The sequence below is a fragment of the Capricornis sumatraensis genome, chromosome 10 (assembly GCF_032405125.1).
Source record: "Capricornis sumatraensis isolate serow.1 chromosome 10, serow.2, whole genome shotgun sequence".
NCBI classification, from domain to species: Eukaryota; Metazoa; Chordata; class Mammalia; order Artiodactyla; family Bovidae; genus Capricornis; species Capricornis sumatraensis.
The window spans coordinates 38,886,646-38,909,720 of NC_091078.1; the positions used below are offsets into that span (position 1 = coordinate 38,886,646).

At 38.0% G+C, this 23,075-nt stretch overlaps 1 protein-coding gene across 1 annotated transcript in view; it reads left to right on the forward strand.

Moving 5' to 3' along the window:
* Positions 1-23,075, forward strand: part of PCNX2 (pecanex 2) — a 306,992-nt gene that overhangs the window by 123,239 nt on the left and 160,678 nt on the right. The window contains exons 16-19 of the mRNA XM_068982673.1: positions 802-911; positions 2,377-2,473; positions 18,948-19,040; positions 19,796-19,946. Of these exons, the coding sequence (XP_068838774.1) occupies positions 802-911; positions 2,377-2,473; positions 18,948-19,040; positions 19,796-19,946 (451 nt within the window). The remainder of the gene's footprint in view (positions 1-801; positions 912-2,376; positions 2,474-18,947; positions 19,041-19,795; positions 19,947-23,075) is intronic.

Here is a 23,075-nt window from a genome sequence, read left to right on the forward strand (position 1 = left end):
GAGGACATGGCAACCCACTCTGGTATTCTTGCTTGCAGAATCCCATGGACAGAGGAGCCTGGCGGGCTACAGTCCATAGGGTCACAAAAAATTGGGCATGACTGAAGTGACTGAGCTCGCATGTACTCACTCCCTTTTAAACCATTGATTAAATAAATATTAATAAATACAATCTTTATAGTTGTTATTGTATTGAATTCAAAAGCAGCAACATGTGTTTAATGTTTCATCTTATAAAAATCCTGTACTTAATTTCAGAAAAGATGAAGTTAAATATTCTTATCAGTCAGTCAGTTCAGTTGCTCAGTCGTGTCCGACTCTTTGCGACCCCATGAATTGCAGCACACCAGGCTTCCCTGTCCATCACCAACTCCCAGAGTTCACTCAGACTCACGTCCATCGAGTCAGTGATGCCATCCAGCCATCTCATCCTCTGTCGTCCCATTCTCCTCCTGCCACCAATCCCTCCCAGCATCAGAGTCTTTTCCAATGAGTCAACTCTTTGCATGAGGTGGCCAAAGTACTGGAGTTTCAGCTTTAGCATCATTCCTTCCAAAGAAATCCCAGGGCTCTCTGTGTACAATTTGTGTGAAATGCCCCCTCAAAATCAATGCTGGCACATTCATGGGCAAGATTTCCAGGAGCCATCAGGTGCTTGCATGTCCACTGGTGGGAATGATCCCAGAGCACCATATCTATCCAGCTGGACCTTGGGGAGGCCAGCTAAGTATGTTCTGGAATGCAATCCTGCTCTTCCACACCCAGCCGTGGAATGACTTGGCTCTCTGATCTTTTGCTCAGGAACCCTGGAGCACGCAGCACATCCCGGCACTGTTTTCAGCTTTCTGTGGCCTCTTGGTTGCACTTTCCTACCATCTGAGCAGGCAGAGCAGCGACCCTTCTGTGCTCCTGTGAGTAACACACACACACACACACACACACATACACACACACACACACACACACACACACACACACAGACCTATCCACTGGCCCTGCAGCCTCACCCTCTCATCCAGTGCTCAGGGTGCTTGAACTCTTTCCCTGTTAAACTGCTGGTCCCTGGGTGACGGTGAGAGAAACCTGGGACTAACCAGAAATGAATGAAAACCAGAGGTCAAGTTCAAGGACATACTGAACCTTGGCCCTGGTGCTTTTGGGGTAAAACTCACAAAGCCAGTGGTAGATGTCCTCTTATACCCAGGCACTGTCTTTTACCTTCCCTTGGGGAGTTGTATGAGAAGCACCAACCTTGACAAGTAGTCCCTCTGGGTCCATGAAGTGGCATCACTGCCTTTATCCCAGAGGGATAAAGTCTACCCTGGGGAGACTAGACTCGCATCTCTGGAAGGAAAGTTTTGTTTTGTTGCTTTTTGTTCTTAGTATGGCCAGTGCCCTCTGGATTTAAAGTGAAGTCTGTGCCAAAGTTTTAAAATGTGTGTCATAATAACCCTTAGTCACTAGAAAATATATCTTCAAATCTTTCCTTTCTTTGTATCTTTTAAGTATTTGATAAATATGCACTTTGGACCTGAAAACCCTTCAGGTGATGCCATAGTTCCAGGTACCAGTCAATCAATTCAGTTAGGCATCAACCATCTCATTTGACCACGTTTATGGGAGATGCAGAGACCTAGATTCGATCCCTGGGTAGGGAAGATCCGCTGGGGAAGGAAATGGCAAACCCACTCTAGTATTTTTGCCTAGAGAATTCCATGGACAGAAGAGCCTGGTAGGCTACAGTTCATGGAGTCACAAAGACTTGGACATGACGAAGGGACTAACACGGGAGATACTGACTTAAGTTATAAAAGCAGATATAAGTCTTTGGGGGGAGCAGAAAAAGTGATAACTTTAGGCCGTCAGGTGCAGCAAAATGAAAGATGTGGAAAATCAGAAAATTTAAATATCATTTGCACAGATTTTCTTAACAAATATTTTACGACATTGAGGGCTGGCTGAAATAATCTCTGTGAGCTTAGCTAGCTCATGATGGTCAATGGGACCCGTACCTGCTATGGACAGCTTTAATCTGGATGGAATTTGAAAATCCACCCATTGTCTTTGTGATCAGCTGTACACACTCCTATTTTTTTTCTACATTATGAACAATTTAAAGGAGAGAACACTGGCTTTTGTCCTTTGTGAGTGTGAGGTCAAAGGTGAAGCTGTTTCCCTCAGACTTTGAAATAGGCACATCTTTTTTTTTTTAGACTAGAGCAGTATTTCTTGAATTTTAATATGATGGGAATCACCTGAGAATCGTGTTACACTGCAGATTCTGATTCAGGTCTAGAGTGGGGCCCAAGATTCTGCATTTTTTTTTAAAGGTACATATTTTGAAAAGTAAAACTTGTGTATTTTTCCCATTTTCAGGTCCTTTATTCAGTGCAAATTGCTTCATAAATTTTTACATCAAAATCTAGAAGAGTTAGCTTCAGACCCTCTGCCCATGAAGATGAAAGATTCCGTGGTAAGACATTTGTGCTGTATAATGTATGAGGGAGCATCACTTGACTTGGTGTGAAGTAGACTGTTGAGCTGCCTGCTCAAAGGGTGTAGACACTTTGAGTCTCTGGAAGGCAGATGCTGTGCACACCTGCCACAGGTGTTCGGTCTAATGCAATTTGCCTGGGTATTCAAATGAGCCACCTTCAGACAGTTCCATGCACTACTGGCCCCAAATAGCAGGCAGGATGGACATGAATAGAGCTTGCCCATTTAATGTTCAGCCAAACGGCAGTCCTCTCTGCATCTTCTGCCTCTGTCTCCTGCTGAGTTCAAGGCATTCCTTCCTGTGTATTTTGATTCAAGGTTGACATCTGCACATCCCTTGGGAGGGACCCTTGGGCTTTAGACTCATGGCTAGGATATTGTGGGCTTCCCAGGTGGTAAAGAACCAACCTGCCAATATAGGAGACATAAGAGACGTGGGTTCTATCCCTGAGTTGGGAAAATCCCCTGGAGGAAGGCATGGCAACCCAGTATTCTTGTCTGGAGAATCCCATGGACAGAGGAGCCAGGGTGGGCTATGGTCCATATAACTGCAGAGTCAGACATGACTGAACTGACTTAGCATGCATGCTAGGATTTTGTGGACGAGGCCGCCATGTTGGTTGGAGCACAGAAGAGGAAAAGGAAGGAGGAAATGAAGGAAGAAAGAAACTAAAGGCTATACAAAAGAGACACAGATGTATAGAACAGGCTTTTGAACTCTGTGGGGAGAGGAAGAGGGTGGGATGATTTGGGAGAATGGCATTGAAACATGTATAATATCATATAAGAAACAAATCGCCAGTCTAGGTTCGATGCAGCATACAGGATGCTTGGGGCTGGTGCACTGGAATGACCCAGAGGGATGGTATGGGGAGGGAGGTGGGAGGGGGGTTCAGAATTGGAAACACGTACACACCCATGGCGGATGCATGTTGATGTATGGCAAAACCAATACAATATTGAAAATAATAATAATAAAATAAAATTTTTAAAAAAAGAGTGAGTCAGAGACTGTGTACATTAAATCTAGGGGCAAGAAATTCTCTTCAGCCCCTCCCTCCCAATTATGACAAGAAATGTACATATATATGTGATTGAGAGAAGGGTAATCCAAAAATATATAAATTTAGATATATACATTTAAGTCACATACATATGTATTATCTTTGCAGTGAAATTCCAAACCAGGTATGTATCATAATGTCATAAAATTTTACATCAGCTATTTTTCTGATTTCAAATTAATATTTTTATTTTGAAAGCTAATGAAGTTCAGGAAGGTGTATTTATTAGAAAAAATATTATTCTATATTTTTAATCTTCTTACATAGCAAGATGTACACCTTTTGTCATTTAGTTTACATTCCCCAGAAATACTTCTCTGTGTGAAGTACTATATAAACAGGTTTACATGAACATATATATTCTTAAAATTTTCCTCACTATATACATATATATACACTGTTCTTCATATGTTATACAATGTTTATGTATATATGCATATATAAAATGCATATATAATTGTTTAGCTTTATAGGTTTATAATGCATAGTTCTTATTTAAATTTCAATAGATTTGAATGACACACTTTTTACTAATCAGATTTATTTATATAAGATAATATTAACATAAATGGATGTTGAATTTTGTCAAAGGCCTTCTCTGCATCTATTGAGATAATCATATGGTTTTTATTTTTCAATTTGTTAATGTGGTGAATTACATTGATTGATTTGCAGATATTGAAGAATCCTTGCATCCCTGGGATAAAGCCCACTTGGTCATGGTGTATGATCTTTTTAATGTGTTGTTGGATTCTGATTGCTAGAATTTTGTTGAGGATTTTTGCATCTATGTTCATCAGTGATATTGGCCTGTAGTTTTCTTTTTTTGTGACATCTTTGTCAGGTTTTGGTATTAGGGTGATGGTGGCCTCTAGAATGAATTTGGAAGTTTACCTTCCTCTGCAATTTTCTGGAAGAGTTTGAGTAGGATAGGTGTTAGCTCTTCTCGAAATTTTTGGTAGAATTCAGCTGTGAAGCCGTCTGGACCTGGGCTTTTGTTTGCTGGAAGATTTCTGATTACAGTTTCAATTTCCGTGCTTGTGATGGGTCTGTTAAGATTTTCTATTTCTTCCTGGTTCAGTTTTGGAAAATTGTACTTTTCTAAGACTTTGTCCATTTCTTCCACATTGTCCATTTTATTGGCATACAACTGCTGATAGTAGTCTCTTATGATCCTTTGTATTTCTGTGTTGTCTGTTGTGATCTCTCCATTTTCATTTCTAATTTTATTGATTTGATTTTTCTCTCTTTGCTTCTTGATGAGTCTGGCTAGTGGTTTGTCAATTTTATTTATCCTTTCAAAGAACCAGCTTTTGGCCTTGTTGATTTTTGCTATGGTCTCTTTTGTTTCTTTAGCATTTATTTCTGCCCTAATTTTTATGATAAAAACTCTCCAGAAAGCAGGAATAGAAGGAACATACCTCAACATAATAAAAGCTATATGTGACAAACCCACAGCAAACATTATCCTCAATGGTGAAAAATTGAAAGCATTTCCCCTAAAGTCAGGAACAAGACAAGGGTGTCCACTTTCACTGCTACTATTCAACATAGTTCTGGAAGTTTTGACCACAGCAATCAGAGCAGAAAAAGAAATAAAAGGAATCCAAATTGGAAAAGAAGAAGTAAACCTCTCACTGTTTGCAGATGACATGATCCTCTACATGGAAACCCTAAAGACTCCACCAGAAAATTACTAGAGCTCATCAATGAATATAGTAAAGTTGCCGGATATAAAATCAACACACAGAAATCCCTTGCATTCCTATACACTAATAATGAGAAAGTAGAAAAAGAAATTAAGGAAACAGTTCCATTCACCACTGCAATGAAAAGAATAAAACACTTAGGAATATATCTACCCAAAGAAACTAAAGACCTATATATAGAAAACTATAAAACACTGATGAAAGAAATCAAAGAGGACACTAATAGATGGAGAGATATACCATGTTCATGGATTGGAAGAATCAATATAGTGAAAATGAGTACACTACCCAAAGCAATTTACAAATTCAATGCAATCCCTATCAAGCTACCAGCCATATTTTTCACAGAACTAGAACAAATAATTTCAAGATTTGTATGGAAATACAAAAAACCTCGAATTGCCAAAGCAATCTTGAGAAAGAAGAATGGAACTGGAGGAATCAACTTGCCTGACTTCAGGCTCTACTACAAAGCCACAGTCATCAAGACAGTATGGTACTGGCACAAAGACAGACATATAGATCAATGGAACAAAATAGAAAGCCCAGAGATAAATCCACACACATATGGACACCTTATCTTTGACAAAGGAGGCAAGAATATACAATGGAGTAAAGACAATCTCTTTAACAAGTGGTGCTGGGAAAACTGGTCAACCACTTGTAAAAGAATGAAACTAGATCACTTTCTAACACCGCACACAAAAATAAACTCAAAATGGATTAAAGATCTAAATGTAAGACCAGAAACTATAAAACTCCTAGAGGAGAACATAGGCAAAACACTCTCCGACATAAATCACAGCAGGATCCTCTATGATCCACCTCCCAGAATTCTGGAAATAAAAGCAAAAATAAACAAATGGGATCTAATTAAAATTAAAAGCTTCTGCACAACAAAGGAAAATATAAGCAAGGTGAAAAGACAGCCTTCTGAATGGGAGAAAATAATAGCAAATGAAGCAACTGACAAACAACTAATCTCAAAAATATACAAGCAACTTATGCAGCTCAATTCCAGAAAAATAAACGACCCCATCAAAAAATGGGCCAAAGAACTAAATAGACATTTCTCCAAAGAAGACATACAGATGGCTAACAAACACATGAAAAGATGCTCAACATCACTCATTATTAGAGAAATGCAAATCAAAACCACAATGAGGTACCACTTCACACCAGTCAGAATGTCTGCGATCCAAAAATCTGCAAGCAATAAATGCTGGAGAGGGTGTGGAGAAAAGGGAACCCTCCTACACTGTTGGTGAGAATGCAAACTAGTACAGCCACTATGGAGAACAGTGTGGAGATTCCTTAAAAAATTGCAAATAGAACTACCTTATGACCCAGCAATCCCACTGCTGGGCATACACACCGAGGAAACCAGAATTGAAAGAGACACATGTACCCCAATGTTCATCGCAGCACTGTTTATAATAGCCAGGACATGGAAACAACCTAGATGTCCATCAGCAGATGAATGGATAAGAAAGCTGTGGTACATATACACAATGGAGTATTACTCAGCCGTTAAAAAGAATTCATTTGAATCAGTTCTGATGAGATGGATGAAACTGGAGCCAATTATACAGAGTGAAGTAAGCCAGAAAGAAAAACACCAATACAGTATACTAACACATATATATGGAATTTAGAAAGATGGCAATGACGACCCTGTATGCAAGACAGGAAAAAAGACACAGCTGTGTATAATGGACTTTTGGACTCAGAGGGAGAGGGAGAGGGTAGGATGATTTGGGAGAATGGCATTGAAACATGTATACTATCATGTAAGAATCGAATCACCAGTCTATGTCTGACGCAGGATACAGCATGCTTGGGGCTGGTGCATGGGGATGACCCACAGAGATGTTATGGGAAGGGAGGTGGGAGGGGGGTTCATGTTTGGGAACTCATGTAAGAATTAAAGATTTATATTAAAAAATAATATTAAATAGTTGCTTACAAAATGTTTTTCAAATAATTCATATGTGTTTATATATGAGAATTTTGGAGGGAATAGAGAAAGGTGTTTTTTTTTTTAACTTCTCCTAAATTTCTCTAATAAGTTTGTAACAGAATTAAAAGCTTTTCTTGCACCACATATCCAGTTTTTAGTTTTCCTAGTGTCAATGCCATGCTGATACAATTCTCTCCCCCATATCTTGGTCTTGAAGATGATGTAAGTGAAATCTACTCCTTGGGTATAGGGCCCCAGGGGTTGAACTGTGTGAGGAATTTGCATGGGGCTCAGGTCAAAGCAGAGAAAATTAGCCTCCATGAAGGGAAAGAAATGATCATTTATGGAATTATTTTAGGTCAGATACACTTTACATGGTATCTCCTATGAGCAAACAAATATTCAAATATTTTCCCCAGTTATTCATGAATGTAGAATTTGGTGTAAAGTTTTCTTACATAAAACAAAAAGAAAGAAAATAAAGGCTGTAAAGGAATAATATTTTCTTCGTTCACCAGGAAAATGGCTTGGGGGCAGTTTCAAACACCCTTTGAACAGGTGTATCTCTTTGGCATCAACTTACAAACCTTAATAGTTTGAAAAGCAAAGCTCATTGATTAGATAATCTCTCACTTGAGTACTGAGCTTGGAGCAGTCTGCTGTCTCCCAGTCTTGCTTTTCCTGTATGTGTTTATTTATTTGTTTGTTTGTTTCTCTAGGAATAACAGATCAAGCGAAAACCATTTAATGGGATATTGATTGCAAGCTCCTCCAGCCAGGAGATGAATCTCATTTGTCCTGGCCTCTGGGCTCTAGTCCGTGGGAGTGCAAAGAGTTGGACACAGCTTAGTGACTGGGCACGCACACGTGCACCACAGCACCAGTGCCTCATGCCTAGTGGGTGCTCAGTGCATTCCACTGAATTTAGAAGAGTTAAATGCAATTCACCATTTCGAGACAATGTGCAAGAATTATAGTCAACACAATAGCATTTAAAAGAATTCATACTCAGACCTCTGTGCCTTTCTTTGAGTGTGGTTAGTGTTCAAGCTAAAGCACTGAGCATTGGTTACCGCAGGGAATCAAAACACAAATCACTTACTAGGAATAAAGGTTTGTTAATTATTGAATTTAATGTTTATTTCTAGTTTTATTGAGATATAATTGACATTCACCACTGTGTAATTGTGTCATTAATTTTAGGGCTGAGACACACTTAAAAGCAGGGTGTGAGGTGAAGCTTCCGGGACTGATGAGGTGCCAGCTAACAAAGAAAGAAGATACTTGACATCCAAATGTAGTGTCAACAACCAGACCTCTATTATTTATATCAGAAAAATTACAGGGATGAGATCAAACTCACACTCTCAGATTAATTTCTATAGAACTGATAGGGTGGCCTGAGTCAATCCAAGAGTTTCCCATGGATATCTGTGAAATAACTCTCCCTCCTTGGTTTCATGAATGATGAAGATGTTTTCTGATTTATTTGCAGTAAAATAATCTGTGAATTACAATGAATTCCAATGAGAAATTTGCCTAGCATACACAGATGGCATTTCATTAGTATGATTAGCTGTGATGGGTTAGGTGTTGCCTCACTTCACTTTAGTATTATTTGAAATGCTTCATACAATGTAGAGCACATAACTTGTAGGTGATTTAATATGATGTGTGTGTTCATTTCTCTGAAAAGATTTCTCATCTACTTATAATATTTTAAAGGGACTCTCAGATTCAGCTTTTATCGTTTTTTGTGGTGTAAGGAAATTTCCCTCTTGATTTTGTTTCTTTTTGTCTCTCTCTGGCTGTCTTACTTTCTTGCTCTTTCCCTATGCCTGTCTGTCTGTCTGTCTGTCTCTCCCTTACATTTTAGTTTATATGAGAAGTCCCTAGGAAACATGATATGCTCAGTTTTCCAGCCCATCCTCCTATTCTGATTCACTTGGCCTGGGGAATCTACATGTTTATGAGACTGTCCATCCAGGTGATTTTGATCAGGTGCCCTACAGGCTGCTTTAAGGGACATTGGTCTAGAAATGGAGATACCCAGAGCTCTAGCAGTGGGTTTACTCCATATGAGCAACACAAGTTATGCTCACAAAGTTTATTACCACAGTTCAGTAGTTAATAAAATGTAAACTTTCCACGAGTAGTTTGCCTGGTTAGTCTTTTTTCCATATGCCTCGTTAGCGTGGTCTTTCCGTTTTTACCCTCATTTTCATCACTTTCAACCAGTTTTCCCATCACATTCAGATTTGTTACTTTTATGACATCTAGAAACAACAAAGTTATCTAACTTTTATGTGTATTATCCAGACTACTTCTTTTAAACAATTGGTTGTATCATCTAGGTTTTTTGAGTCTGATGCTGTCTAAATCTGCTGGGTTTGTAGTGTTGGACCAGGGCTTCTTAAGTTTCTTTTTAAAGGTTTGGGGCATGAAGTGCTACATAAAATGCTGCAGTGAATTTAAAATGTTCAGTGTACTGAGATCTAATATAGTTATTAGCTAAACACATATGAGTTCATCATTAAAATAGGCAACAAAACTTTGAGTGTAGTTTTAGAAGTTCTGGCAAGTCTAGGTCCTGAAAGAAAAAAAAAAATGTAGGTTATCGATATGTTATTATATTCATGCAAAATGCATAGAAGGCTTATGTCAACTATAATAAGAAAATTCATAAATACCACCAGAGACGTAAAAAGTTAGAAAAGCAAAAGCATTCTAACACATTAGAGATAACCATGGAAGACATGATGAAAACATGATTGAACTCACAATAGTAACAAAACATATCAAGTGATAATAGAAATGATTTTAACAAGTAGTATCAGAAATAGAGAAAGCTACAGCAGTCTGTTAAAATGTAAATGAAGTCTGAAAGTGGTGATAAACAGATATAACCTGATTTTTCATGAGAAGGCTGAAATTTATTAAATGTCAATCTCTCTAATAAATTTATGGATTTAATGTAGTTCAAAACAGTTCTAAAGGAATTATATTCAAAACTTGGGGAAATAATTCTACAGGTTCATTTAGAAGTATAGAAGTTAATAATAGTTTAAAAAATCTGAAAAAGAAGAATAAGAAAGGAATTTAGCACTTTGAGGTGTTAAGAGTACATTATAAAGATTGAGTGATCAGAAAAAAATATGAGACTAATCCAAGATTAGAGGGTGAGATTAGTGAATCAGTTAAACACAGAAAGGTGACAAATTATTTATATGACTGTGTAACGTGAGAATTAAATGTTGCAATCAAGAGTTGATTATCCAATGTATGGTATTAAGGTAGTTGTTTAGCAATGGGAAGGAAAAGAGAATTTCGTGTGCTAATCCCGCTTTAAATACCAATGTAAGTTAGAGAGAGGGGACGAGAGATCAAATGAGACTTTCCCATCTCTGACATTCTGACAGACCAAGTTATTACAATCAGACCCTGTTGATTAATACTGAAAATTCTGAATAAAATATAAAAAACTCTTTTTTAGGAGGATGGGTCTAACATATACACACTACTCTATGTAAAGCAGATAATAAATAAGGATCTACCGTATAGCACAGAGAATGATACTCAATACTTTGTAATAATCTGTGAGGGAAAAGAACCTGAGAATGAAGATTTATATAAAATAAAATCACTTAGTTGTACACCTGAAATTAACATGACATTATAAATTAACTATATTTCAATAAAATAAAAGGAAAAAATCTTTCTCAAGTGTGACTAAAAATTTGACAAAATAACAAGGAATTATTAAGTCAGATGAGTGAACAAGGAACCTTCACATCTACCTACTCAGGGGACCTTGAGCCTCAGTTTTCAGCCCTCGAGCTGTGGGGAAGAGAAGCGAAAGCCTGCCAAAGGGGAGATCATTCACTCATCATGCTGGGACACTGAGCCCACTCTCAGCGGAAGGGTGAACCAGAAGGAATCTGTTCCACGCTCTGCAGTGCCAGGAGAATGCAAGCAAATTCTCTCCAGGGTTGAACTTAACAGCAGCAAAATAATCGTTTCCATAAATTTTCAGTACCAATTCTAACATCTGAATTGTACAACCCCCTCAATTTATTAATATAGTTTAAAGTTGCTGCCAATTGGAAATGCCTCATGACAAAACAAAGACAAAATATATGAATCCTCTATAGAGGATGCCTTCCTCCTCAGTCTCCCCAAATTCCTAAACCCACTTTTCTAAGGGATGTGAGCAGCTTTTGATAAAAATTTAAAACTACACAGAAAAACAAAGAGCCAAAACAAATAGATTTGCAATCACTTCAGATAGTAGAATGACCAGATACACATTTTGAAACAACTCAACTTACTATGTTTGAAGAAATAAAAGGGTTAATATTTAACAGACTTCCCTGGCGGCTCAGCTGGTAAAGAATCTGCCTGCAACATGGGAGATCTGGGTTTGATCCCTGGGTTGGGAAAGTCCCCTGGAGAAGGGAAAGGCTACCCACTCCAGTATTCTGGCCTGGAGAATTCCATGGACTGTATAGTCCATGGGGTTGCAAAGAGTTGGACATAACTGAGTGACTTTCACTTAATATTTTAAACCATAGAACGTATTAAAAATGATCCAGTATGTTTGAAAGAGAACCAAAATACCTAAATAAAGTAAAGCAATTAAAGTAAACACACACACACACACACGCGCACACACACACACACACACACACACACACACACACACACACACAGGAGAGATGAGATACCTCTGAAGAGAGAATTAGTATACTGAAAGAGCAAGACAAAAGAAAGTATCCAAAATGCAACAATGATAGGCCAAAAATTAGGATATATATACAACAGATGCAGAGATGTGAAAGATGGAATAAGAAGATCTAATATATCTATGTCTCTTTCTCTCTCTATATATATATATATAAAATCAAAAAAGGAGAGAGACTGAAGCATAATGATTATTTAATGAGGTAATATCTGAGTATTTACCATAACTGATGTAAGACCCTAATCAGAGATTTAAGAATTCTGGTGAAAACAAGCAGGATAAATTAAAGAGGAACACACACTGGGCAAACTGTAGTGAAATTGCAGTACACCAAAGACACAGACCATCTTAAATTTGTTAAACAAAATGAATAGATTACATTCAAATGAATGACAGCCTGAATGCTACCTTACGAAGTGAAACAGGAGAAAACAGAAGACAGTTTGATAGGTTTAAAGTTCTGTAAAGCAAGTAACTGGCATGCTAGAGTTTGATGCCCAGTGAAAATATCTTTCAAGAATGAGGGCAAAATAATATTTGAGAAAAATGCTGAGAGACTCTCAGTGAATGTAATTCTGAAAGATAGTCTTCAAGAGAAAGTAATCTCTGATGGTCTAATTTATAAGAAAGCACAAAGAGAAAAGAAAGTGGCAGATGTGTTAGTAAATCTAAGTAAATTTTAACTGTATAAAACCATCGTGAGTGTATGGTTGGCTTAAAAAATGTGAAAAATAATGACATATGTGCCTACGGTAACATATAAGTTTAGATGGGAAGGGAAACGGACACCAGGACTTGTTAAGTTCTTTGTATGTCCAGGAGATGAATTAAAATATTGATTAAATTTAGACTGTGATTATTTAAGCTTGCACAATTGATTGTTTAGTATAACTACTAAAGGAATAGAAACAGAGCATGTAGGCTCCAACCCTGTACAGAAGGAAAAATAGAATAAAAATGGTTTTTAATAAGTAGAAAATATAATGGGACTCTTTTGTCCCATTGTCCTTAAAAGTCAATTTCAGATGGAATTTTGCACCTAAATATTAGATGACAAAGCCTGAAAGCACTTAGAATCATAATAAAGGAGATTAGCTTTATGATATCAGGGTACAGAAAAAATTTTTTAAAAACTTCAAATTCATTAAAATTATCACTTTTGATTTATCAAATAATACCTTCTTCAAATAAGACTTAGCAATATAAGCTACAGAATGGGAAAAGATTTTTAAAATATATACAGTTGATGAAGCACTAGTGTTATGATGAATATAAAAGTTCTATAAATTATAAGAAAACCAGCTATCTCAATTAAAAATGGGCAAATCTCAATGGCCAAAACATGACTACATATGCAGTCTAATTAATAATCAGGAAACTCCAAACAAGTTATCATTTTATACCAACCAGACTGACAAAAAATTAAAGTTCTCTTGATACTACGTGTTGACAAAAGTGTAGCACAATAAAACTTCATGTACTGCTAAGAGCAGAGTAAGTTAGTACAATATATCTGTTTTGGAAACAGTCTGGTATGATGAAGTTGCTATTATATGTAGAGCCAGCATTTCTACCTCTAAATACATATCTACCCTAGACCAAATCTTGCACATTTGTACCAGATACACTCAGAAGATTGCTCATCGTAGCATTTGTCATAAGAACCCCAAACTGAAGCTGCTGGAAATTCCACCTACAGTAGAATGGCCTTTGTAGCAAAGGAAAAGAACTTACTAGAGCTATAAATGGTGAATTTTAGCCACTTAAAAAATGGCCATTTATATTTGCCCATTTTTAATTGAGATGTCTGGTTTTCTTATAATTTATAAGAATTTTATATTCCCTGATAGCTCAGTTGGTAAAGAACCTGCCTGCAATGCTGGAGACCCTGGTTCGATTCCTGGGTGGGGAAGATCTGCTGGAGAAGGGCTAGGCTACCCACTCCAGTATTCTTGGGCTTCCCTTGTGGCTCAGTTGGTAAAGAATCTGCCTGCAATGCGGAAGACCTGGGTTCGATCCCTAATTTGGGAAGATGCCCTGGAGAAAGGAATGGCTACCCACTCTAGTATTCTGGCCTGAGTCCATGGGGTCTCGAAGAGTCAGACACAACTGAGCGACTTTCACTTCATTGTATTCATCATGACACTAGTGTTGAGCAGAGGAAACAAGAGACAAACAGATACATACAGTGTGATGCCATCTCTCAGGTAAAAATAGGCAAACTAAGCTGCTTATGGTTGCATGCATAAGTAGCAAACATTTTTTTTTAAAGCAAGAAAGTTGTTTTCGTCAATCAGGATAGTTAATGGGCACCTGAAGAGGGGAAGGAAGGGTTTATGACCAGAAAGTCACATACAAGGGACTTCTTGGGTTCCAGGAATATCGGATTTCTTGAACCAGACATTCTCACTGAGGCGTTCACTTTATAATTATTCCTTACATTGTCTGTATGTATTTTATATAACTTTCTGTATGCATGGCTCATATTTTTTAAAGTGTTAAAGAAATTTTCATAAAAGAACATGAAATATAATACATGTTTATTCAATTTCTAAAGAGCAAATGATTTCCCAGACTATAGAATCTGTAAGATAAAAATGAATAACACTACACAGAGTTAAATTTGAGTGCATAGAAATGTAAACTTCTATATGAAAAAGGGCAATAAAATGAAAATAATTTTGATAATTTGGTAAAAATATTTGTTACAAATTTGTAAGTTAAATTATCTTTCTTATACCAATGACTTATAATTTTTTAAACTCTGTAAGCAAATAATATTGATGTTTCATTTAGGGACAAAATATTTAATAGGTAAATATATGAAATATACTTACCCTTCTTATAAATAAAGAAATGCAAGTTAAAATGGAATGGTATATTTTAGTCCACTCAATTAGCACAGGATAAACTAATGATATTGCCAATTGTGACAAGATGAGATCTCTTAGACATTATATTATATTTGTGTAAATTATTATAATCATCTGATAAGGTATAATTTATCAAGAATTGTGAAATACTCTTAACCTATGATATAATAAACCTATTTATCATAATTTTTATAGATAATTAATTCAAAATATGAAAAAAGATTTAGGTGCAAAAAGATAATGGAGCAAGCAAGCAAGTCGTTTCCTATTCTTGGCGACCCTGTGGATTATAACCTGACAGGCTCCTCTTGTCCATGGGAAGCTCCACACAAGAATACTAGAGTGGGTTGCCATTTCCTCCTCCAAGGGATCTTCCTGACCTAGGATTGAGCCCACATCTGCAGCTCCTGCAGCTCCTGCGTTACCAGACAGATTCTATACCACTGAGCCACCTGGGAACCCAAAAGATAATTGCAACATAATTCATTATGGTAAAAAATGGAAGTCTTAGCAGTTAGGAAATGTTTTACATTCAATTTTATTCATTAGATTAATGCTCTGAGGGTCTATTATGTTATTGTTGGTATATGTATGTGTTTATATGTATGGCATCACAAGATGGAAAATTATTTGACCATCAAGCGATGATAGTAAGCCTATACATCTATTTAATCATATCTGTAATGTTTACAAAAGAAACTACTGTTGAAAAAGGCAGAAAATTTAATGTATACTAAGATTAGACATTTAAGAAACATTCATGGAAAAACCCTTCGACATCATGATTAGTGCTAGAACTATGGTTCAGCATTTACAGGCCAAAAAACTGGCCCAGAAGACACAGCAACAGTCTCTGAGGTATATTTCAAGGTTCCTTTCAAAGAGTATTTTCAAGAATAAAATTTTTTTGGAGCAAAATAATATCTCCTTTTTGGTGGCTATATGAAAAGAGGAGATTATTTCCTTTCTAAATTGCTGATGTTACTGTTACCAATATTAAGTTTGTCATTTTTTATTAATTAGCATCAAGAGTGAAAAGATGAGATCTCTTAGACTTTGTATTATATTTATGTAAATTATTACAATAATCTAATCAGATGTAATTTATCAAGAATTGTGAAATACTCTTAACCTATGATATAGTGAATCTATCATAATTTTTCTAGAGAATTAATTCAAAATATGAAAAAAGGTTTGGTAATATCATTAATTTATCTTGTGGTTTTCTTAATTAGCATCAAAACTGAAAAGCTCAATATTACCATCTACCATCTCCATTGGTGAGCCTGTTCAAAAGTTTTGCCCATGTGCAGTTAGGAATGGGAGTTGGAAAGAGTTATTGGACTTTTTATTGAGTTGTAAAGTTCTTTATATATTATAGACAAAAGTCCTTTGTTGGATGGATGTTTTGCAAATCATGTATGTTTGTGTGTTTTTCCCAGTCTTTGGCTTGCTTTTGCATTCTGTTAGGAGGTCTTTGGAAGAATAAATATTTTAAATTTTCATGAAGCTCAGTTTATGACTTTTTTTTCTTTTTACAGTTACACCTTTTAGTGTCTTAATTAGGAAAACTTTGCCAAACCCAAAGTCACCAAGATTTCTTCTTATATTTTCTTTGAGGAGTTTGATAGTTTAGGTTTATGATGCAAGTTGAGTTAATGTTTGAGTGTCAAGGAGATTTTTTGTTGTTGTTTTCTTTTTGTAGATGGCTATCCAACTAAACCAGAATCAGGTGAAAATATTTTTCCTTTATCTTATTGTGGGAAAAGATGTCATTTTACCTTGACCCCTTTGTTTAAAATCAGTTGATTGTTTACATTTTGGCCTATTTCTGGACTTTTTATTCTGCTCAGGTGGCCTCAATGTCTATTTTGTGACAATGCCACCAATACCTGATTACCATAGTTTTGCACATACAGTTTCTGAATTAGATATTGAAAGTCCTCCAACTTTGTTCTTCTTTTCAAAATTGTTTTACCTAGTCCCCGGGTCTGTTGCATTTCCAAGTAAACTTTTGAATTAACTTCCCAATTTATAAAAAAATAAAATAAACAATCCTATTAGGATTTTGATTGAAATTGCCTTTAAACAATTTTAAACAGGTCATTTAAAAATGGCATAGTTTAACTATCACTGTTAATCAACTATGCTCCAATACAAAATAAAAAATTTTTAAATGACAGTTTTAAGTTAGAATATTTGGGGAAATGTATATCTCCCTTTTGGATAAGCATCAGCAATTTTAAAATGACATAAACTATGTCAATGAAAAATAGTAAATAAAAATGAATAAATCTCCACAGCCTAAAGATGCAATGAATTATAGAACTTCCCTCTGGTAGAGTTTGGCCTTTTTTAAAGTGTTTGGAATGAAAGGAGATAACTAGATTTTTGCCATTTATTAATAGTAAATTTTTGAGAAAACTTAATACACAAAATTTTATAGATTCAGAATTAAAAACCAATGACTTTTCCTGCTCAAAAATCAGATTACTATTACTAAGAAAAGATCCAGAATTTTGTTTATCACTATTTGATTGCTCATATATTCAGTACTTATATGTGAATTGTAAACTTTTGAGATAGGAAGTGCAAAGCAACTTTAGCAGCTAATTGGTAAATTGATGGTGAGAGTGGATCTCTTCATTGTATGATTGATTATCCCGACCAAGCCATGTTGATTTTTCATCAGAAGGTTCAGGTCATTTTTACTGCATTTAACTCTCCTCCTGATTGCTTCCTGTCACTTCGGATGACAATTCAGTCAGAAAACCAGCAGCATGACTTGCAAGAAACTCCATATTTTAATTTTAAAGAGACAGGAAAAGATAAAGGGAGGGAGGTAATGTAGGTAAACAGGTATATGATTTGTACAAAAAGGAAAGAAGGGAGGCGATGGGGAAACAGAGGTATATTCTGTATGATTTTCTGGCAGGTAACATTCAAAACAGTTATTTAAGAGGCATAATTCCTTTTTGATATGATATACTGATATATTTAAACTGATGATTTCAGAGTTTTCAGATAACAATGTGATGCCTTAATATATTCAGTAATTATGTACTGCAGCTAATTGGCATCTATAGAAAGAAAATACTTAATGATCCCCTAATACTCCTTTTAACTCTGTCAGTTAGCCAACATTGTACCCTCCTGAGCTAACAGGCCATTTTCCATGTATCTGTAGTATTAGTAACATTCTTTGGTCTAATTTTGCTTTGTTTTCCCTTGTGCCTGCTCACTACACAATTTTGTGTGATGGAAAATTAGTAGCAAGTTACTAATATTTCATTTTCTGCATATGTGTACAAAATATAAATATATTTAAATTATTTGGAAATCACTTTTACCTCATTTAACTAAATTAAAATGTAAAATCTATTTAGGAGCAAAGAAAAAAACTAAATGTGTAAGAGGTCTCTGTCTGGCCTAGGCTTGGCACATTAAAATACAAGCCACACCAAAGCCCAGTAGAGATTATTAGCACTTTACTTGTCTTTATTAGACCTGGGCATCTCACATCTGATCTGTGATTGTCAAGAAGAATTTTATGCCTCTTACACGTGTAGAAAATCTTCTCTCCCTGGCTAGTGGATGGAGGCATGCTGCTGCTAAGTCGCTTCAGTCGTGTCCGACTCTGTGCAACCCCATAGACGGCAGCCCACCAGGCTCCCCCGTCCCTGGGATTCCCCAGGCAAGAACACTGGAGTGGGTTGCCATTTCCTTCTCCAATGCATGAAAGTGAAAAGTGAAAGAGAAGTTGCTCAGTCGTGTCTGACCCTCAGCGACCCCATGGACTGCAGCCTTCCAGGCTCCTCCGTCCCTGGGATTTCCCAGGCAGGAGTACTGGAGTGGGCTGCCATTGCCTTCTCATGGCAGTCTGCATTTCCTCTTGCCCGCTTCTGCCTTAATTTCCCTGATATTCCCCACATGGGAGGTGCTGAATGGTCCATCCAACGGGTGCCATTGGGAACAGATCAGGTAAGTGACGGTCTGATGTAGTGTATCCAGGGGTTAAGGTCCCATCACCTGATTTATCTGGTGACCCAGAGGTGCTGAGAGAAACACATCAGAGCAGACTGTGCAGCTGTTTTCTGTTTACAGAAGGACATCCTGAAGTCGGATCTCATCATCTGCTCGGTGGCTGCTGTTCTGTCCTTTGCGGTCAGTGCCAGCACTGTGTTCCTGTCCTTGCGAGTATGTACCCACTTGGCTTTGCACTCTTCCCCTCTCCTCATTGTCTGTAAACAGAGCCCACTGTGCAGCTCCAGGCTATTGATTGGTTAGTGGAGCCAGAGAAAGAATAGAAAAGAATAGAGAGCTTGGAGGAATATATCCAGGTGTGTTATGTCTGAGATGAGTTTTGGCCCACAACACAGAGTTGATCCAGATGTTTCCCATCCAGGGAATGATTTGGTTAGCATACCTTGTAGAATCCACCATGAGGATGGTCAACAGTCGTAAGACAGGATCACAGCTCACTGCTAAGAGTGGAGAAGGGAGGACTCACCGGATCAGGAATGAGATGGAAGTCACAGAGCCAAAACGATTATTGGAACATAATTTTCAGTTGGAAAAACAACAGTAGAGAGCCAGATGGGATTTCTGGCTAGAGGTCCTTGCAGACAGTTGCTGTCTCACTTTTCTATCAGTGAAGAAAAGTCTGTTAGCTAAATTTGTTTTTCTCCATCTCGTCTTAAAAAAAGATAACAACAAGCAAGAAAAAATATTCTAATGGGCAGAATATCTCAGCCTCTTGTGCACTCCGTCTTGGTGGTTCTTAACACAGAGACCAGTTTCAAGTACTATGGGAGAAATTTTCAGAGGCCTGAGGCAAGAGCTGAGTTTGGCTGTGTGTGCTTTAGGAGGAGCGGAGAAGGTTCTGGATTATTGACAGGCATCCTTCCCCACGCTTTCAGCGACACACTGACTCTTATCTTCTTCTGTTGCAGCCCTTTCTCAGCATTGTGCTCTTCGCCCTGGCTGGAGCCGTGGGGTTTGTAACCCACTACCTGCTCCCCCAGCTGCGCAAACATCACCCGTGGATGTGGATTTCACACCCCATCCTTAAAAACAGAGAGTATCAGCAACGGGAAGTGAGAGGTGAGTAAGGTATCCCTCATAAAAATAGGGTGTGATGAGAGGTCTGCTTTATACTGAGAGTGTGCACAGCTGTGCAAATGGACTTAATGCTGTGGAAATGTACCCTTAAATATGGTGATGTACGGATTACTTTATGTGTGTGTATATTTTGTATTAGCCACTCAGTTGTGTCTGACTTTTTGCAACCCCCTGGACTGTAGCCTGCCAGTCTTCTCTGTCCGTGATATTCTCCAGGTGAGAATACTGATATCCCTTTTCTAGGGGATTGTCCCGACCCAGGGATCAAACCCAGGTCTCCTGCATTGCAGGCAAATTCTTTACCATCTGAGCCACCAGGGAAGTGTGTATTTCACTACAGTAAAGGAGAACACGTGTACCTTGAAGTGTACAGTAATGTTCCCGGAACAATAAAGTTGAAGTGGGGTGAATTAGAAGTCTATTTTATGAAAATGATTGGTTGTTATTATTGAGGAAAATTTCATTTATATCATTCAGACCTGAACGTCATACTGTTCCACTTTCAGCTGATGGGGGACCAAGAAGAGCATCACTCAATTTGCCTTGTCATCTTCCACAAAACCAGAGGTGGGATGTGGCAGAGGCTGACCTTTGAATTGTGATCCATGAACCCTTGAAATTTTGTTGAATTTGGGGTGCTCACCTAGAACGAGACCCACACCCCTAACTGGACTTCACTGACTGAGCAGTTTCCATGGCTGACTCTGGCCACCATTAAGTAACAGCCTGATAATGACCCTAACAGTGTTTGAGCTTCTAAGTAAAAAAGTCAGAAATTTCCCTGTTAGTAGGTCTCTCCAGGCTCTGATTGAACAGATGGCAGATGGATTGATTTATCCCCATTTTCAGACATATTGGGCATGGTTTATAGCTATAGTTTGTAACTAACCCATGATGCTAAGTCTGCACTGTAATTTATCCATTGTTAAATGAGTCATCTAGTCATCTCCACCTTCAGACATGAGGGTATATGAGTAGCACCAAGGTTTGCTGACTCAAACTCATAGTATTCTGACTCAAGGTTTGCTGGACTCAGCCAGGTTTGTCATCAGTAACTTCAGTAACTGGTACTGAAATGATTTAGTGTTGTTTTGAAGATTCTGAAGAACTCAGGTACCACAGTGCCTTATGTTTCCAGTGCAGAAAGAATTTAGCAAAAGACAAAGAGGTCAGAAGTGGTTTATTAGAACAGGATGCTTGTGAGGGTTACAGGTGAGCAGGAGAGAGGATGCCATGGCCAGAACTTACTGGGCTACAGTTTCAAAGTCAAAGAAAAGTGGAGAGGGTAGAAGATCTTTGTTATTCTAGGGTAGATGCCATGCTTCCATCATCAGTTCCTCCCGCAGGTTGGGCAGGGGAGTTTTCTTGTCCCTACAAGGTCAAGCTAGGTCCACGAATGATTGCTTTTTGTGTACAGAGGGCATGTCCTAACTTTCTGAGCTCCCTGGGCAGGATGTGGGCCTCATGCCACCATTGTTTTATTGTTTGGGGGCAAGTCTCATGATTCTGTTGCGTGGTTTTGTTGCTGAGCAAGCCTGCTTGGTTTTGTGGTTAAGCAAACCTGCGATCTTGAGTAATTGTTAATTTACAGGGCCCCCCATTTTTTTAAACTTACAATCCCCTAGTGAGATTAACCATTTAGGTACCCACTTCGTCCCTTCACTCTGTTCCTATCAGTGTGACCAAACTAAAAGGGCAGAGGGGAATTAATTTAAGAAGAAATAAAGTAATTACTTATGATACTGCCAGGAATAGAGAACATGTCTTAGTGGCTACCAGGAGCTGCCTTAATTTGAAACAGTGACATCAGTAAAACAGGGTTTTGCTTAGAGGAGAGATATGGGCTAATGGACCTGCTGCCAGCGTAGGGTTTAGAAGGCGGTGGAGGCAGCTCAGACTGTCTTGCCTTTGGACATTTGTTATTCCGCTTACAACACCAGTGGCTCACCAAAGATCAAGCTGCATAATACGTTTTTTAAATGCTGTGTTCAATCTTGTGTGCTACATAAATGCAAATTATTATCAGTAATATAAAAATTGAAGGAAGATGAGCTCAGAGTAGGTGCAGTTGATAACGGTCAGTTCACATTACAGTCCACCTAGACGGAAAGTGAAAGAAGGTAACAGTATTGGTCACTCAGCCATGTCCAACTCTTTGCAACCCAATGGACTGTGTAGCTCACCAGGCTCCTGTCTCTGTCCATGGAATTCTCCAGACAAGAATACTGGAGTGGGTTGCCATTCCCTTCTCCAGGGGATCTTCCTGACCCAGGGATCAATCCCAGGTCTCCCTCATTGCAGGCAGATTCTTTACTGACTGAGGGGTCCATCCAAACCAGTGCCTGCATGTGGGTCAGTCAAGCACCTGAAGAAAAGACGAGTTTCTTTAGAACTTCTGCTGTGTCAGGGTTGCGTCTGCCTTCCGTTTCCTTAATTTATTGAAAGACTAGGTTTTGTTGACATTAGCGGAGTATTGTTTCGGCCTCAGCGGTAAGTTGTTGCTGGGGATTTGAGGTCAGATGCTTTCACTTGGGAACCTGCATGTCTTTATCTGTATCATCGTGCCTGTGCCTGTACCTAGAAACTTAAATGCCTTTGGGTTGAGGACAAAGAACTTGACAAGAGAGAAAAATAAGACAGATCAGGTGTAGACTCCCCTTGTTGTGGCAGTTCAGAGTGTGGAATTCAACACTGAAAGATGAGTGAGCAGTGGCAAACTTGAAATTTGTGTGTATGTGTCATTGTTTTTTACCCCTGAATCTAAGAGAACCCAGCCTAAGTTAGAATCATTCAGATATTTTATTTTTTAAAATTTAAATTTATTCATTTTAATTGGAGGCTAATCACTTTACAATATTGTGTTGGTTTTGCCATACATCAACATGAATCTGCCACGGGTGTACACGTGTTCCCCATCCTGAACCCCCTCCCACCTCCCTCCCCATGCCATCCCCCTGGGTCATCCCAGGGCACCAGCCCCGAGCATTCTGTATCCTGCATCGAACCTGGACTGGTGATTCATTTCTTATATGATATTATACATGTTTCAATGCCATTCTCCCAAATACCCTCTCCCTCTCCCACAGAGTCCAAAAGACTGTTCTCTACATC